This window comes from Cygnus atratus, chromosome 2 (assembly GCF_013377495.2).
Source record: "Cygnus atratus isolate AKBS03 ecotype Queensland, Australia chromosome 2, CAtr_DNAZoo_HiC_assembly, whole genome shotgun sequence".
Taxonomy (NCBI): domain Eukaryota; kingdom Metazoa; phylum Chordata; class Aves; order Anseriformes; family Anatidae; genus Cygnus; species Cygnus atratus.
Window position 1 is genome coordinate 16794322 of NC_066363.1, and position 19146 is coordinate 16813467.

The 19146-nt window shown below is 40.1% G+C and overlaps 1 protein-coding gene across 2 annotated transcripts in view; it reads right to left on the bottom strand.

Annotated features, from left to right (window-relative positions):
• Positions 1-1840: 1840 nt before the first annotated feature.
• Positions 1841-19146, bottom strand: part of WAC (WW domain containing adaptor with coiled-coil) — a 62205-nt gene continuing 44899 nt past the window's right edge. Inside the window, exons 11-14 of one of the 2 annotated variants that reach the window (XM_035545298.2) lie at positions 17190-17308; positions 9830-10016; positions 6050-6177; positions 1841-3304 (exon numbers count right to left, since the gene is read on the bottom strand). In XM_035545298.2, the coding sequence (XP_035401191.1) occupies positions 3235-3304; positions 6050-6177; positions 9830-10016; positions 17190-17308 (504 nt within the window). In that variant the 3' untranslated portion in view covers positions 1841-3234. The remainder of the gene's footprint in view (positions 3305-6049; positions 6178-9829; positions 10017-17189; positions 17309-19146) is intronic. The other variant, XM_035545299.2, reaches the window with a different exon arrangement.

A 19146-nucleotide genomic window follows, 5' to 3' on the forward strand; every position in this document is an offset into this window, starting at 1 on the left:
TTATCAGATCTTCAACACTATTGCTTGACCAGCCATATCAAGTAATTAACGTAGGAAACACATCCCACAACTCCAGTAAATGCTTTCTGAACATCTGCCTAGGAAGAAAACAAGCCTTGCCCCAGAGGAAATTCACTCAGTATGACTTGCAGGTGTAACATGAGCCAATAAAGAAAGCCCCTTCCAGTTAAAAATGTCAATTACATCGGAATGGATAGCATCATTTTGGGGACAGATAATAAATGATAAGCTTGTAATCAGTTCTCAGTGCACCTGCCCATTCCTTTGTTGTCCAGCTTCAGAAAGATTTGTTAGGAAAAAGCAAAATCCTGCTTCCCCCAGGCCCTGCCAAGCACTATATGGACGGCCGGTTTCTGTGTGTCACTTGAGATCACGTAGAAAAGCCCAAATTGCATGTGTGTTAGTGAAGCTGTTCTGAAGGACATTAACTCGGTCCCTGCCATTTGGTTGGCATCTATTTTAAAGCAGCGCCCGCAATCCTCTTCCCCAAATTGCCTGATGAGTTTGGCAAGCTGTCGCTCTTCAGCTAACAACAGCTCCAGGTTTTGGAAGGGGGAAAACAAGCTATTGCGTGGTGAGCAGAGCCAGGAGCCAACAAGCTTTCTGTATGTCATCTGAGGCTGACAGAGTAGTCCTTACTGCATTAGTTCAGAGGACATCACCTGACGAGCGTGTCTGTGTGATGTATGTGCATGAATCTTAAACAGTTAATTAGCAAATTAATCCTCATCCCTTCCAAATTATCTGTGACCACTCATGCATTATGAAATCCTGTAGTGTGAACTGTGTTGAAAACATGCAGCAGATCGACTAAGGCTACACAGGGGCTCAGAAGAATGATCAGGGGTACGTTCATTGTGAAAAAAATGACTCAAACCTTTTAGGCTGGAAGAGACTTTTCTGTAAAATGGTGAATGATAAAAGACGCATAGGCAGCAGCTAAGCATATAAGAAAAGTCACTTAAAACAGAGGGTTATTTAAAAAAAAAAATCAAAGGAATTTTCAAGTAGTAGAAAATTAGCCTGTGAAGTTCATTGGCAGAGGATGTTATAGCGGATAATCTATGAATCAAAAGGGAATGAAGTGAGCTCATGAAAAATAGGCCCCCCTTATCTATTAAGAGAAGCAATCTGTCTTAGCTAATAAGCAATGTGCAAAATACCAGAACTAAGGACTACCACTGGTGAAACACCACCTATACTTCCAACTGTTTCAAGTGCCAGTTCCCTATCCTGGGCAACCCCAAGACCACACGCACCACAAGAAATAGGATGTTGGGCAAATATAAGTCTCAGGAAGCCTTGAGTCACTTTGCCTTGGCTGTCGGAAAAGGCAGAATGATGTATATTAAAAATAATGCATTCAAGATTGTTCTATTCCCAGTTTCTGAGCAAAACCAAACATTTGCATGATACAAAACACAAGAGCAGAGACTACATTAAAAAGTGAGCAACAAGTTAATCTGTCCTGATGTCTGATTTTTTTTTTGCTGTTATTTCAATTTGCTCCATTTAGAATGTCTTCTTAGGACAGAGCATTCAACTTCCACGGATTAAAAACTCCTTAAATAAATAAAATCAGTCTGAGCTCAGGAAGAGACAAGGCAAAAGAAAATCAAGTAGTATTTCTGGTGCTGAAAGATAGGATTTTCTAGGAACACAACATGTAGCATCACATGTCAATACCTTTATCATTAAGGTTATGGATTAAAAAAATGAACTATGAACTTACTCAAACTACTGTAACATACGAACCTCTGCAAATAAACTGGCAGTGCCATCGCTATTTTTGTTGTTTTTAAGCAAAGAAAAAGTCACGTTATTTTGTAGTAGCAATAGTTTCTTTTTTATTTTTAATATACTTTAGGAAACAATATACAAAGCTGAGCTTTGCCACCATTTTCAAACGGTGGGTTGCTCCAATTACACAAATTCAGCGTTTTGTGATGGTTAAGAACAGCAGTCAGCACCAGACTTAAACAGTTAGCTACAACACAAACATCCTTCGAAATGAAATGTCATAATATCAAGACAAGTAAACCAGGAGTTAACATATGACAACTGTTGGGGAGGTGTCTTAAATCATTCTTGTTGAATTTTATATTTCGTTAAATATTTTATACACAATTTCCTGTTTACAAGTTTTAAACAAAACCTCCCTTGAGGAATTATTTAAGTACAAAAACGTTCAACAAGAACAGTTCTAATAAAGAGTCCCCAAACAGACCAAAATTTAATGTGTTGACCAAAGGAAATGAAAACCAGTGTTTCTTTGTTTTAACATGTTTATTACAACAGATACAATTCACATCTGACTAGCTTTTTTTTTTTTCCTCTTTCCCCTCCCACAACCATGTTAACATGTTCATTGGGCTATTTCTTTATATTTGAGCAAGTAATGTACTTTCAGCACACATGCCCAGCAGTACTATAAGTCCATTCTTACAGGGTGCAAATGGAAATACGTTTCAATAATTTATACAAACAAGTGGGTTATGCTCAATCACTGCAATTTTAAGCTACTGTACACAGGAATGAAAAGATTATAGAAAAAGTGCCATAGCAACAGTGCCTTAAGAAAAAGAGAAAATTAGAAGCATTAAAAAACTGATAAAATCAGATTTAGGATTTCACGGGGAAATGGAACACAGAAAATGAAAAACATTTCTCTGTAAAACAGAAATGGAGAAGCACTGCTCTTGATTCGGTGCAAGTGTGGAAACAGTTGTTTCATGATATTTTTGTACATTACCCAAATTGTTGCAGCCTTAGACACAGATCGCCTGGCGCTTGCATTGAATTTTAGGAAATGCAAGATTTCTGAATGATAAATTAACTAAAAAAAAAAAAAAAGAAAGCTAATTTTTGCAGACAGGTTTACATGTAAAAGGCTAGGTATTTAGCCACCTCAGCATTGATTAGTTTTGGATGTCTAAGCTCTGATACACATGGCTTCCCATGGCTTCACTCTACAAAACATATTTACAACGTGAAGAATACATCTACAAGAAATCTACATTTCAAGGGTTTTACAAATCATTCTTGTATCTTTCCCCTGAATTTGACTCCCTCCTGTCCCCTTCCCCATGTCATCTTTTTTTCTGCCCAGCTCAACGGTCCAAAGTCTACTCAAATGCAGCTCAAAAGTGTTAAGACTGGGCATCAGTTTAATAGTTCCTGTACTCAAAACCATGTGCAATTGTTTACAACTTTTCACACCATGAAGGAATTCTGATTCTTTAGCTTTTCAAGTTCTTTGATTTGTTGTCTCAAAAATAGTATCCTGCAAGAGAAAAAAAAAAAAAGATTAGTGTAAACATTTTCATCACACAGATATGAAGTATCTACACAAATACTTTACAATTTCCTGGACGCCAAGCTTCTTAGCTCCATTAATAAACTTGAAATATTTTAAAATGAATTCCCAATCTATTTAATCACCTACAGACTCCATGTGCAGGTGCAGAAACTGCAGTATTGGATTCCGTTATTAGAAAAACTAAGCTGCTGAGTTTCATTATGACCGAAACACAGTGACGTTTAAGCCTACTATTCAGCTGAATTTAACTTCAAGAAGAAGTGGAACACAGCAGAAGAGTACACTAGCTCAATATTCTAAAAAATGCTGTTATGCCTGGGATGCAGTCTTCCAAACTGTGCAACAACCCAAAGCACTCAAGTTTTCAGTAAATACAATGCTCCTCTGCCCCTACCCTAACCTCGGTACCTCCAGTGGTACAAAGGTTAGTTTTTTTTTTTTTTTTTCTTCCCCCATAGCCTTGTTTTCTATCTAAACTTGCCTGTTCTTGGAGACACAGTACCACCAGGGAGACAAGCCATTGCCCTCACATCTTTCAACTTATTTCCTCCCATTGTTCTAGAGGATTTTCTACTGCACTAGATTTAGGTAACAGTGCAGGCAGAAGGGTTATACATGCTCTTGCTTCCCTAAAACAATTATCTCCTTAACACGGCCCGATGTATTTTAGTTTGATTCAGCCATATACAGAGTAATTTAGTGAAGAAGTTTTAAACAAGGAAACTTTCTTCTAGGCAAAACACTTTTTTTTTTTAATTTAGTATTTGGCTCTGTGACTGGTAGAAGAAAAAATATTCTGAAGTTTGCCTCTAGTTATGGAAAATTCCTATATTAAAAGATCCAAGAAAAAAGCTGCAACTACACTTGACTTAGAAATCAATTACATTGCTAGCACTTCCCTTATGAACTTTTCTTCTACTACTGCACTGGCCTAAACAATTATTTCAGTTAACAAACATGTGGTTCAGATACCATTTCCTACAGTTTTTAGTAAGTATTTGGTAACAACTTTCCATAATGCTGAAATGTAACGCAAGCATGTGAATGAAGAAAAAATTAAGAAAGAGTTGAAACATGACAAATATTCTGTAAGTCCAAAGCAACTTTAATAAGATAGAGAAAGTTCATCCACTTTAGCAGATGTTTGTAGAACCCTTTTCAAATACATCCCCAGTTCTGTAAAAATCAATTTTCTACTGAAAAGTAGATAAACAATCAGGATAGACACACTGAAAAACACATTAAGCTCAAAAGGTATAGGCGTATGAAATGTATCAGTGAGTGAAGAGTGTCATTTCACAAACTGTCAGTTCTGGTTCAAACAACACACTTGCTTTGAACAAAGATCAAGATCCTTCTCACAACAAACTTAAATAGTTCTATTCTGTACAAAAATACAGAAATTATATCATTATTCAGGTTGACAGGCTTTGATAATCCCATACTTTGTGAAGGCCTCCCCCCTATCCACCCACCCAAATTAGTACTTATGCCACATATTCATTGTCTTTGGGATGGCAGCAAAAACAAAAGAAACGTATTATCAGAGATTCAAAGTCGTAAGCATCGCTATCCATTCACGGCTTAAGGATACATGGTGTACAAGAAACAAGGTGCCATTTAGGGAGCTCAACAATGACATTTGACATGTTATGTCAGATAAAATGTGCCTCCAGGTACAGAAATGAAAGCTTAAGAGGTTTTTACTTCATCTGTAAGGAACCAAGCAGTTCCTACAGAAACTGTAATTTATGTAATGACACTATGAAGCTATGAATAAAAACATATAAAATGTTCATTCTTTAAGGAAAATGTAAAAATATTTTAGAGTCTACTTCTGACTACAATGATTGTTTTTACCAACTACCGAAAAGCAAGAGCTTCTGGTATAGAACTAGCTGTTTAAAAGGCATACAACACTATTAAGGCTGCTTGAAATAGGAAATAAGAATCACGGTAGTCAAACTACAGTGTGACTTAGTATACAGGATAACATCATTCAGAAAGGAAACTTAGTATGGAAGTTAACTCAGGATCATGACTACCAGTGAAAAATGTTTCAGCACATGTTTTAAGACTAAACTTCTCGATGTTGCACAACAGTCTCTGAAACGATATACAACCATGCTGTTAATAACAAAGACATCCTCTATTACTGATTTACGAAGCAGAGTCTACTTTGCCATAATCACCTCTTTCTCGCTAAAGAACCCCAAGACCTTCTCAGATACCTCCTACCCAAATAACAAAAATTTATTTTTCCTTGGCTTGTGATATCAACAAGAACTTGTCAGACGTGTTTGACCCAATAAATGTCTCATGGACACTGTAGTGGTTAAGGCCAGTATAAACCACGTCGATGTGTATCTTAGGTAATCTATGCATCAAGTATGGACAGGTATTTTAGAATTATTCTGAACTACTGTGAGAATCTTAATCCACTAATATATCTGGAAAGATCTGCCTTTTCCACCTGTATAAGCAAAAATATATACAGACGTTGCATATCTGCCTCTATTCACTTGACACTATCAGGAGTTATCTGCGTGGGAAACAGGTAGAACGTACAGAGGGAAGACAGCTCTCAAACCTGGTAAAGAGGAGCATACTTACAAAGTCATCAGTAAATACAGCTCATGCAAAACAATACTCAAATGGGAATTCTAATGCCACCTTGAAAATTACCTTTCTGAAAACAAACACACTTACCTTTGCTCACGCAAAGTTGCTTGAATTTCACATACTCGAACTAAAGATCTTAAATTCTTTAATTCAGTACAAATTTCTGACATATGAACACTTCCCATGTTGTGGGCTTCCTCACGTAGTCTTGACGCCTACAACAATTAAATATAAAGGTTAGGATTTTGACTCAAGCACTGGAAACAACTGGCTGTAGCCAAAGGACTGTTGGATGAATGTGTCTTGAAACAGCAAAGCACTGTAACTCTGAAGTGCTATGACTTCTAAACACACTGTAAATTAAATCAGAGGAGCATTGAGTTCTCTACAAAAGCCCATTTAATATCAGAAATTAATTATATCGGATGTCAATAGATTCTGTAACTCAGGCTCATGCAGGAATGTTTTACGTTTCCTTGATCCTAACAAATGTTTGTTCAATCATCTTAAAGTTAGCACATGACAGAGTTCTGAGTTTCCCAATTAATTTGTTCAAGTAGTTAAAACCCTCCAGCCACTTTTTCAATGGCCAGCTTCAATTTCTCATCTAAATTAAGCCTCAGTGACAAAAACAGTTGAATGCCACCTTCTTTTCACCTACTTCACATAGAAAACAAAACTTAACCATCTTCAGGAGCTCTCTTCTAGACAAACTCCATTATTTCAGTATTTCCACTTAGCCATGCGGAGATGAACAGATGTGTATACTCAGAAGGCACGACCCATCTTCCCAGTTTGAACATTTCTTAACCTCTTGTCACTGAACTAGATATATGACTCCAGCTAACTAACTCAACAGCACCCAGAATAGTAGTGTGATTTCTCAGATTGCAACATAGAAAGAGGACTTCTTGCAAGCAGCACAATGAAAAAGTTTATTTCTCAACTAGATCCTTTTCCTGCAGTATTACTGTTTAGCATTGTTCTCTGCTGCACTGGGCCTGGCTAGGATGGAGTTAATTTTCTTCACAGCAGCCTGTATGATGCTGTGTTTTGGCTTTGTACCTGAAGCAGTACTGATAACACAGCCGTGCTGTAACTACTGCTGAGCACTGCTTACACGCTGTCAAGGCCTCCTGTTTCACATGCTGCCTACCCAGCAAGCAGGCTGGGGGTGCGTACGAGGCTGGGGGAGAACACAGCTGAGAAAGCTGACCCAAAACCACCAAAGAGATATTCCAGATCACATAACATCATGCTCAGCAAGAAAACTATGGGGGCAGTGGGAGGGTGGGTGCAATCTTCCAGGGGTTGCTGTTGCTTCAGGACTGGTTGGGCATCGGTCAGTCAGCTGGTGGTGAGCGATTGCTTTTGCACCGCCTTTCTGTTTTGTTTTGTTTGTTTCCCCTCCCTTTTCTTTATTAAGCTATCTTCATCTCAGTCCAGGAATTCTCTCACTTCTGTTCTTCCAGTTCTCTCCCCTATCTCAGTGGGGGCAGTGAGCAAGTAGCTGTGCGGTGCCTAACTGCCTACCGGGGTTAATCCACAACATCTGCTGAAGTACTTGTACATCTCATTTTTCCCTTCTTGAACAGAACTGTATTTAGCACAGGTCTTCATCAACTTCTGGAATTTATCCAGTTCAAAGAACTTTGTGATCTAATTCCCTCCATTAAGTTTTCTTTTCTGGATTGTGTTGACACCAGGAGTACACCTGGTCTCCAGTAGGACATCATCATCTCACATCCTACATACACAGCTCCAAAGCCTTTTAGAGCGATAGTGAACTGGCAATAACCAACTCTAAGTAGTTTTTTAAGCTGTCCAGCCATCCATCTTAAAGCAACTTCACCCAGAAGGTCTTAGAATCATTTTTGCATGTAAGATTCTTGTTAAAAGGTGTTAACAGCCTTGCTGCAAATCAGGATATAACATTTGTTATTTTCTAGTATTACCAATACCTGATCATCAAAAGAGAAAAATCTGACAATTTTAATAAAACATCCATGCTGACTACCATCAGAATTTTCTTTTTAGGTATTTGTAAATCATTTTTCTTACTGGAATGTTGTTCAATACTTGTATTACCTCTATGTTTACTGAGTTGAGATTGTCTACAATTCCCTTTCTCATATTACTTAAGGAGGAGGTAATTATGCCAATTATTTTCTGATTAGACACATTACTGCATTATTTTCCAGTTTTCTACATTAATCTCTCCTAACTTTTAGCTACGTTCAGGATTAGTTTCAGCCGCTAATTACTGTGCTGTACAGTTCTTGAAGTCTGACTGCTTTAACACACAATTTTGGTGAGCAAGACCAGATATTTATTTTGATGTTTACTCTGGCACATGCTCTTAGGCCTTAATTTCAATGTCAGCTAAGCATCTGGTTAGACATCTAAAGAAAAAAAGGCACTGTATATTGCAGCCTCTACACTTTCACCTAACTTACCTTCTTCGCTATGTATTGCACCTACACTTTCCTTCATTTTTCTTTTATATTAAATATGTGACTTAAGTCCCTCAAGTACAACTATTCAAAGCTGGTCTGTTAACACTGTCATGTGAAGTCATTGGAAACAGCAGACAGGACAACACAGTATTTAACAACTGGTACAAAGGTAAGAGCATCCAACAGGGTTCATGACTCCACAGCATTAGCTGGTTTTCTTTGATCTCTATTATTGACACTGGAGGGAAAAAATGAGCTATAAACTGTATAAATCTACATTTTCTATGTTACAATAACTCTCAGTTCAGTACACAGTGAAAATAACACTACCACTCTGAACTCTCCAAGCACTTGGCCATGACCACGGGGAGAAGTGACTGTGCTGCATCATGTCCTCCCGTAAGCGCACATTCCACAGCAATGGTGGTTTGACTCAGCACAGCTTCTCAGTATCTTAAAAATGTATTTAAAACTTAATGGGGAAAAAAAACAAGGCAACAACCAAGAACCCAAAGCAGAATCCACCCAGAGAATGAGTCTAGACTGTGCTTCTAGGAGTCACCCTGCAAGTCACTTGCCAAAAACTTCCCGTGTAGGCTTGAGCCAGCAGGCAGCCATTCTTCAAAGGACCAAAGTAAGCTGGGCTAACTAAGGTTAATACCGGACACAGACTTTGTCAGACAGGTTTGCCTGTGACAGAAAGGACTTGAACTGGACTCAGTATCAACACAGTTTCTTTGAGTAACACATTTCAAGTAGCTGACATGCATCCAGTTTCCCTATATTACCACCAAAAGGGTATGTTTCGTGCACTTCCTTTTAACAATGACAATTCTATGGATTTCCATTTATGGAAACAAACAAACAAACAAAAAAAACCAAACCAAAAACAAGGCCCGAATTTAGTCTGAGAACCCTACATCGCCTTAAAAACCAGGTACCACAAACAAGGCACAGTTCTTTTCTCACTGCAAAGAGTTAATAACTCAGTGACTCAAACTGCGGATTGGTCTCGCATAGTTTTAACTATATCACCTAATTAATGACATCTTCCACATCGCAAAAATACCGTTGTTATTGAAAAACTATGTTGAAATTTATGTTCTTTGTAAATTTCAACAGAACTTTGGCAGTAAGAGAAAATAGCTACGATGACTATTCTTCCATTGGAGAGAATTTCAAAAGCACTGGTACATTAAGCAAGAAAATACCCAACTGCTAAACAGTAATCACATGTAAAGCCTGCAAGGTCTGGCCTAACCTCCCACCTCCTTCTGGCTGAGGACAAGCATGGGGTTTTGTTTCTTTTTTTAAAGATGCTTCCAATTTCTAGAAAAAGCAACCTGGGTAACAGAGTTTTTAAGCTACCCGTTTAGCACCCTCAGAAGGAACAGAGTAGAAGTGTACTCACCTGCTTTTCCGCGTGGTCTGCAGGCCAGCCTTGAACATGCTTTATAAGGTTTTCATTGAAGTGTGCTGCTAGCGTAGGTGTTAATGAACAAGTGGGTCGTACAGATGTATTCTGCGGTGCAGATGTTGAATTCGATGCACTAGTGCTAGAGGTATGATTTGGACCTGGTGATGGGCTTCTTTGACTACTAGAAGAAAGAATTTTTTAAAAAATAAGCATCTGAAAACATACGTAAACATGTAGAGAAACAAACAAAATTCACTGCTTCCAGCCACAAAATACATGAAGCATTTAAACTGTAAATATTTCTGGTAGATCAACCCTGCGGCACTTTTCCACAAACCTTGTGGTTATATGGGAACCACCTGAGTGCTACAGCATGGCAGAGTTTTTTTTCTTTAAAGACTCTGATAGCTGGTCAAGAAATGTAAGCTGTGCCTGTATTTTAGTGTTACACAGAGAACATATACACGTATATTCCACCTTCTTGTTACATATGCAAATAGCTGCAAACCTAAGATTTTCAGTAACTACGTATCAGAGTCAGGCAGGCCTATTCAAGAGATTAACAGCAAGTGCCACCATAGTTATTAAGCACAAAGCCTGATCTCCTGATCTAAAAATACACCCAATATGGGCTTTGAGGGGTTTAGCCATTTACCAGTGGTGCCAAAACACCAATGCCTAGGGGACTGTTAACACAGCACATCCTCGTTTCAGGTGTTCAGGAAACCAGAAGCATCACAGCAAAGCATCACAGAAGCGGCAGCACATTTGTAGCTACCAACTCGACTGCTTTACTTGAGCATATTCACATTAGTGCACAAACCAGAAAAATGGCAATCGGTTACTGGAGAATTTGTTCACAGAAGCAAAAAAAAAAAAATAGCGGGAACAAAAGACGTGTTCAGTTAATAACTCTATACTGTAAGCCAAATCAAAGACACTGTATCCTGAACAAAGCCTTTTACTGTCCTCTTTCAGATCTCCACACGCAAGCAAAACTGACTTCCACATTTTCTGAACACGACTGCCATACACGGCTTTTCCAATTCTATTTTGCAACTGTATTTCTTGGTCAAAAACTCTGCTAGTTTTTACTAAACAAACCCTCTCATGCTGATCTTTGACAACAGTCTTTTGCCATCCACTGAGTTCAGTATTACATTATCTATAAAGTATTCTAGCTATTGCTTTAAGCAACGTTTATTTTTTTTTTTTTTTAAATCACATTCCTCTAATGGTTGCCGTCTCGCTCCACTTTACAAGACACTTTTCCTCTCTACCTCATGATGCTCCACGTGTATGGGAGAATCATACAAGTTCCTTTCGAAGAGTCCCATCTCATTAAAGGCCTATTCCTGCTGCAACGTCTAAAAGAGGTGGGTACTGCTCAGCTAAATCTTTGGTAAACTGATATACCTGGCTAATAACCCTTGTACTCCCAATTTCCAAGTACCCACCCTTCACCTTACACTTAGCCTGTAAGCTCTCAAGTTAAAGAAGTCTTTTCTTGTTCCATTTGTACCACTTCCCTCAACAAAGCCGTGGTATACAAGCCGAACACCTAACATTAAGCCCAACAAGCTACAGAAGTTCCCCCCAAAATAAATGAAAATCACTGGTACTTAATTTCCAAGTGTCTAGAAGCCTAGGCATCAACACCAGCACAAACATCATGCTCACACCGTATGGATCCAACCACATCTGACAACTGCCAGAGCTGCAGCTACACAACTCTGCTATGTATGGAGGTGAAGTTTCAGCACATATCCTTTTTCACTCCCTTGGCCCTTGCCAAAACAAGGCTTTTATATTCTTACATCCCTTCCCGGGGCTCTCAATCGCTTCCACGGCCCCTCCACTCCCAGAGGGAGGCTCTGCTCTTGCACTTAACTAAGAGGCAGGAGTAGCACTGGTTAAAGCATGCTGTGCGGGCACAGACAGGTCAGGATGAGTTCAGTCTGCCTCTGTCCTCACCATCCTTGCAAGGGAAGACAAAGGGAGCAGCAATTTTAAGCAGGAAAAATAATATCGCTTTATATATAGTATCATAAGAGTGATGGTACCTCACAGTTATGATTTTCTTTGACACTAAATATGCTGAGAAATGGTAGCACTAATTACTTAAGTACCTAGCCATTTCACAAGATGCACTTGCTCACAATCAATTTCCTCTTGCACTGGTAGTAGCTTTCAGTGCAGCCCATAATTTCAGTCTATTTCTTAAAATTTTCTTGCTACTTATCTGCAAGTAACGTAAAGAAAAAACAAGTCTGAGAGGAGCTATCATAATTCATCGCCTAACCACCCCCTTGAGGACTGCCAAAACATCCCAGCACAATGCAACTATCTTCACAGCCCAGTGCCCAGCCATTTACCCTAATCGCTCACACTTGCAAAGTACAACAGCTTTCCAAACAAACAGCCTACTAATTAGGTATGGCACACTGCTCTGCAGCAACAAAGGCTTTTGTGTTCCACTCCAGGACTTTGTTTAGCCTCACTCCTTTCAGTGCCCCCTAACTTGGGTAAAAGCTTATATTAAAAACACTTATGCAGAAAGACTTTGTCAGGCAGCTTCCTTACAGTTGTATACATAAATCTCCCCTGATTTCAGACAGTAGAAGTTGTAAAAAGGAATGTAAAACGTAATGAGGGAAAAAAATATTACTTTATGCTATATGCTCTCTTCAGTAATTGGCTTAACCACTTTAAAACCACTTACAAGTAAAAATGACTAACAGTAGACATAGGAAATGTTCAGTTGATAAGGAAAAAATGAAATTTAGATTTTGAAGCTGGAGCTCAAACTACCCAAGAATGTGAGGGTAGCAAGGGCTGCACATCAGCAGCAAAAGAAAGGCTAAGGAACAGGTGGGGCTGTCCCTCGGTAAGGCAAGGGAACCTGCTGACAAAGGACATGGATAAGGCCAGAACAGTCAGTGACTTTTTTTGTCTGGGTTTTTACTGTTACAGTCTGCTCTCAGGCCTCCCACACGTCTGAGCACATCCACACAGCCAGTTCAAGTGAAGCACTACACTGCAACAGCGAAACACGTTAGGGAGCAGTTAAACCAACTGCATGTTAAGTGTATGCAACCAGACTCTATGCACCTGAGGGCAAAGAGGGAGCTGGCCAGTGTAACTGAGGTGCTGCGTCACGTCAGAGCATCGAGGTGAGCAGGAACGCTGCCTGATGATGTGGGAAAAAGGCAGATGCTACATTACAGCCATCTTCAGGAAGCACCCAAGGAGGACGACCTGGGGAACTAGAGGCCTGTAGACCTAATCTCAGTCTCTGTGAAGATCATGGAGCAGGTCTGCCTGGAAGCCATTTCCAAGTACGTGAAAAACTAAAAGGCAAAATAAAGAGAGCCAGCACAGATCTGTCAAGGGCAAATTCTGCCTGACCAGCCTCATTTACTTCCATGATGAGATGATCGGCTCAGAGGAAGGGAGAAAGCAGTGATGTTGTTTATCAGCCTTCAGCAAGGCCTTTGACATGGTCTCCTGTAGTTTTCTTACAGCTTAACTCCTCACTTACTGACGTCCGTATTTCATGCGCAAGGTGAACACAAAACTGACTGGACTGTCAGGCTGAAAGGGTTGAGTCAGCAGGACAAAGTCCAACTGAAAGCCAGTGACTAATGCTGTCCTTCCCTGATCCATATTGGGGCCAATACTGTATTATGTCTTTACTAGCAACACAGACGATGCCACAGAGAGCTCCTCTGGTGAGTTTGCAAATGGGAGGAACAGTCAATATGTTGTGGGGTGGGTTGTTATCCAGAGGGACCAGAATGAACAGACAGGAATCAATTTCAAAAAAGAAAAGGCAAATGCAAAGTCCTGCAGCTGGGCTGGAATTCCCCTTTGCAACAATACTGGAACCACCCCACAGAACAGCACAGGCTGGCTGCTAAGGGGGTAGAAACGTGCTTTGCAGGAAAGGATCTGAGCATCCTGGCAGACAAGTTAAATGCGAGTCAGCAGTGGATCCCTGTGACAAGGCAGGCCAAGCACATGCTGGGATGTATCAGAAAGAGCACGGCTGAAGAAAGGAATTCCTCCTCTCCCTAAGGGCTTGTGAGAGCCACAGTACCTGGAGTACTGCGCAATGTGGAGCCCAAAACCGGGCAAGAAAGAAGCTGTCATACCACAGGAATCCAGCAGAGGACCACGGAGCTGTTTGGGGGCTGAAGCACACACCAGGAGAAGCTCTAAGAACTGGATTTGTTCAGTCTGGAAAACAGAAGACTGGGGGAAGGGGGATGAAGGATCTTCTTACTGTCTTCAACTACATATGGGGAGAGCAGACAGGGCCAGACTTTTCTCAGAGATGCACAGTTGTAGGCCAAGAGGCAGAGGTGCAAGTTGAAACAAATGAAACTCTAATTAGACGTAAGGAAAAAAAAAATCACTGTGAGGGTAGTCAAACATTCAAAGAAGATGCAAAGAGAGGCTGCAAAACCCCTATCCTTAGGGACATTCAAAGATCACCAAAACAACGTGATCTTCGGTCCTATTTTGAGTTGGGACTTGGACTAGATCACAACCAGAAGTCTTTTCCAACCTAAATTATTCTGCATATTCACACAGCATCAGCATACTGATGGTTTAGAGAAAGGCTGTATCTATTTACTAAGCAGAACCGAGGCACGACCTTCAATGCTTATTTACACCTTAGCTGCAATAGGATCAAAGTCCCCCCGTAAATCGTTTCCCTCATTTATCATCCTGACTTCCCTAACTCCTACCTAACCAGTAGGAATCTCAAGACATCAAACATTTCAGAGAAATAACTAAAGTCTGTAGGTTTCTCAAAAATACAGTTTTATCTTAATTATACGTAGAACACTTTTCATAAAGTATCCTAGCATTGCTACGTTAGCAGCAGGGGGAGCTACTGATGCAGCAATGATACGAAACTACTGGTATGTTTTTTAACGCTTCGCTAATGCCAAATACCAGCCTTAGCTGCTAAATGAATTACAGACTGTCTGTGCCACAAGTAATGAAATGTTTCCAGACAGGCAAAAGCATCTGTACAAGAACATGAAAACAGGATGGTTGTGAAATACACTACTACAAAACACAGACATCTTACAACACGTAAAAAAACTGGGGGAAAGACCTCCCGGCAGCAGTTTTGCATTTTCTGAAGAAAGGGAAAAATATTCCTGGCCCTTTACAGAAATAAAGAGAAAACAGTAACCTGATGAAACTAATTACAGAGGCGCACACATTTATTTTTGTTTTTAAAATGGTGATAATTCATGGCACGTCTTTGGAATCATCTCTTAGAAAAAGGCTCACTGTATGCCTACATTGCATTAATTTCCTAACTAACAGCAATGAAACGTTCAAAACTTCTGCAAAACGGATCTGTGTTGAAACTAGCACCATGCAGAGAAACAGATCCTTAACTGTTACAGCCTCTTTTCAGACCACCCATTCACAGTTCAGGTGGTGAAGCTGTTGTTCGTTTGTATAAAAAGACAAAAGGGAGTCAGACCTAAGAGCAGTCCAAAATCCAAGCGATTGCTTTCTCCTACAAAGGAAAAGCGTGTTCTTAATCAGTTCAGAAGCACTGCTCAGACGTAGGAAATCTGCAGATGAGTAAATCTGCATCTCGGCTGGTCCATTTTTGTTCAATTCCACAGCACCGACCAGAACAAAATACCCATCATACAGATGTTTCCAAATCACCTGTTCTTTTTTTTTTTTTTTTTTTGAACAGAGACACTTCTAAAAGCAGCAGAAACACACGAACTTCCGATGCACAACATACCACTATCACACACATGCAACATTTTGAGAGATACAGGACACTAAACAACACGAAAACCTTTAGGTAAAGATACTGTCACAGCATCTCTGATTCTAGACTGCATAACTCTCCTCTACTTGTGCGCTGTCTCCTTTGTCTCCTCCTCGAACACAGGAGGCTGCTGCCCCCATGACCCTTCTAATTCGGCTGTTCAGTTCGGGGTCAAACCCAGCTTCCCTTCCGCAGCACAATGCCGACGCCAAGTGGAACACTGGTTTGTAGAGGGGCAGTAGATACCTGAAGGCAACTGGATGTGGGTAGTGGTTATGCCAGCACATGAAGACCTAAAACCCAAAAGGGTGAGGGTATGGGACAGCAGGCCAAATGCTAACCAGCATCACCTCACACAGACTCCAACCCATCGTGAGCGTGCCCAAGAAAATGTGCGCCTTCTTTACCAAGATTTCCTATGGGGAAAAGGTGATCAAAGGACAAAAAGGTCTCCCGACCCCCAACCCCTAACCGCTACTTACAAAAATATCGATTTATTTTTAGTACTACTATTCAGAAAGATTTCAACAGCACCATCCGTAATTACTAGACACTGAAGGTAGTGCACTGATAACATGCGATCAAAGACCTCCTTAATTAGTCCCAGAAGGGCAGCCAGAAGGACCTCACTATATTATGATATAGAAAGCACCGCTGCTTTCGAGGATGTTGCCATGGGAAGAGGTGGGGCTTTTTTGGTTGGCTGATTTTTAAATATCACATTGCACACCTTATTCAACAACTGTAAAATCTAGTTTTCAAGTGCAACACAGCTTGCAGGTTTTCAGGAATCCACTGCGATGCTGCACTTTTTAAAGACAAGTATCCCTCCTGCCACAGTTCTAGATCATGACTGCACCACATCAGTATCTTACAGCCCCTGGAGCCAACATGATTAACTACTCAACATCCTACATACACAATGGAAAGAACATCTCCTCAAAGAAAAAATTCAGACAAGACACAGATTCTAATCACACCTCGTAAATCAAAGGCTAAATGTTGGTAAAATGCAACATCTGAATGGGCTGCAATGTTGACAATAAAAAAGGCTAACCAAGGAAAAGCATTTATGAAACAATTATTTTTTTCATTAAAGCAGCAAAATCGTATGTTAGAGAAAAGCTCTAATTTAAAAATCAAGTTACAGTACAGCAAGACAGCACCAACATCTAACAAGAAGTCGGCCACACAGTTAAAGCACTGAATCCCGGAACTGCACAGGAAATAAAAAATCCCAAACTCAGAATCAGAATACAAGGAATCACTTATATAATTGACCCCAGAGAGACAGGGCAGAAACAAGAATTTCATTTTGCTTCTGTGAACAGAACTCTTAGAAACGGTCCTCAAATGGAGGAATCGACCACGTTAGATCTGTAATGAAGACCTGTAGCTGCATCCTCTCTGCAGCAGCAGAGCTAAATCATACGTTCAATAGATAGCCAAGAGGAATCCACGAATTGCAACACATACTACATAGCCTGGATTCAGAAGAAAAGCAAAAAGACAGTACAGAGAAGTATTTCAACATACCTTGAGCGCTGAAGACTTCGAGGAGAGGCAGGTTCATGGCCTGCCTGCTTGTCAGCTATTACCGGCTGCTGCGGTGCTGACTGCGAAGCTGGTCCTTGTTTAACTCCTGGAGTAGCAACCTGAAAAGTTGAAAAAATTTCATTAGGTTTCCTCCGCAGTGAATATCAGAGGCAAACATGGAAATTACAAGGTACAAGACCATTTTTTTGGTACATCTTACGTTGATGGAATTTTTGTATTTTTCAAGAGGGTTTTTTTTGTTTGTTTATCGTAAGTCATCTCTTCTGAGCATCAAGCACATTTTAAGCCTCAGAAGAGCTGATCATTATTTTAAGTGCTACTGCCTTTTTTCCTCCCTTTTTTTCTGTGAATTCCTGAACTACAACAGGATGAAAAAAACAAGCGGGAACATACTAATGTATGCTCAAGTTACAGCATCTGGAGTTCAAGATTTTTCTCCCCCATACATACACCCCTGCCCTTTTTAAACAAAGTGCAAGAGAGGCAGCAGCTCCAGAAGTTTTATCAACCTCTGCCCCCTGCAAAAAAAAAAAAAAAAAAAACAACAAAAGAACAAGGTAACGATTTTAAGCAATAGTGAAGGAGGCTAAACAGATTCTAGAGATCCATATAGACAAAAACATAAAGCAGGGTGCCTGTCTAGCATTTGCTGACATCAAGTTGGTGTAAATTAGCAGCTAGTTGTTATCAGAACCTCAAAAAAATCGCTCCATTTCAGAAACAGATGCCAGTGAAACAAGCCGCAGACAGTCTCTGCTGAAATAAATGAACTTAGCTCCTGAGTCTATTTAAATACACAGGAAATATTAATGTAATATTAAACCTACTTATTTGTCTAAGAGGAAAATCTACCTATTATCGCAAAAAGCCAAAAAACAGTCTGACTAGTACATGAAAGCGTCTTGTTTCTAGAAAGAGAAAGCAACATTACTGTAAGATTACCCAGTGATCATTTCAGTTGAAATCAACAGAACAGAACAGTTCAGGAGGATGAAATACTAGTAATTCCTAAATTGATTTCTGAAGACTACCTAAGTATCTTTATGAAATGTGTGACATGAAAAACTTTGCTGTCAATGCCTGAATTTTGCTCACCCTGTGAGCAGACATGACAACTACTGAGGCTGCTCTAACAGAAGGAATCATTTCAAAAGGAAGGTCCATCACAGATAATACTATACATACAGCACACCTCCAGGCAGCCGTACCAGCTCAAGTTTAAAAGCAGTTTAAAAAGGCACCTATGTGCAGCCCCTAAGAAACAAGCCCTGTTGTGCAAATAGCACTACGTTGCTTCCAGAGCCAGCCTAGAAGTAACCGCTTATCTGGCGCTGGGCTCTGCTTGCATGGTGCCAGTTCCTTTGCCTACACCTGCTGCAGAGAAGCCCCCTAAGCCAGGCAGCTTGTGTTCTGAAACAGTGTCCCCGCATCACACCACATCTGGATTATGCATAATTTACCTCAAATTCTTAGCGCTGGAGAAACTAACCTGACTGAAATATCCAAACAAGTACTAAAACAGGCATGCTTACATTGGAGCTACAACCACCAAGGTTCCCATCTTGATACTGTGCTCAGGAATTTAATTTTGTGAATACAAGAAACATCAAGAAAGTTCTTTCCTTACTGAACTGGAAAACTATCTGCTGCTGAATCAGAATTTGTTATTTCTGGGACTAACAATTCATGTTAATATTCCAACAGCTCCGTTGTTAGCATGAGAATTGAGGCACACCAAAACTAAAAAAGGCTCCAGCTGTCAAGCGCTACCACTAGTTCTGTTTAGAAGATCTGTTAGGTTACTCAAGGTATCCAGAAAAAAGAGAAACTTCTACTGCTTATATCCTAGTGTAGTAAGAGCTATAACTTCTTCACAGAGGGATGAGAAGATCAATACCCCCCCCCCCCCCCCAAAAAAAATCTAGGCAAAATTTTT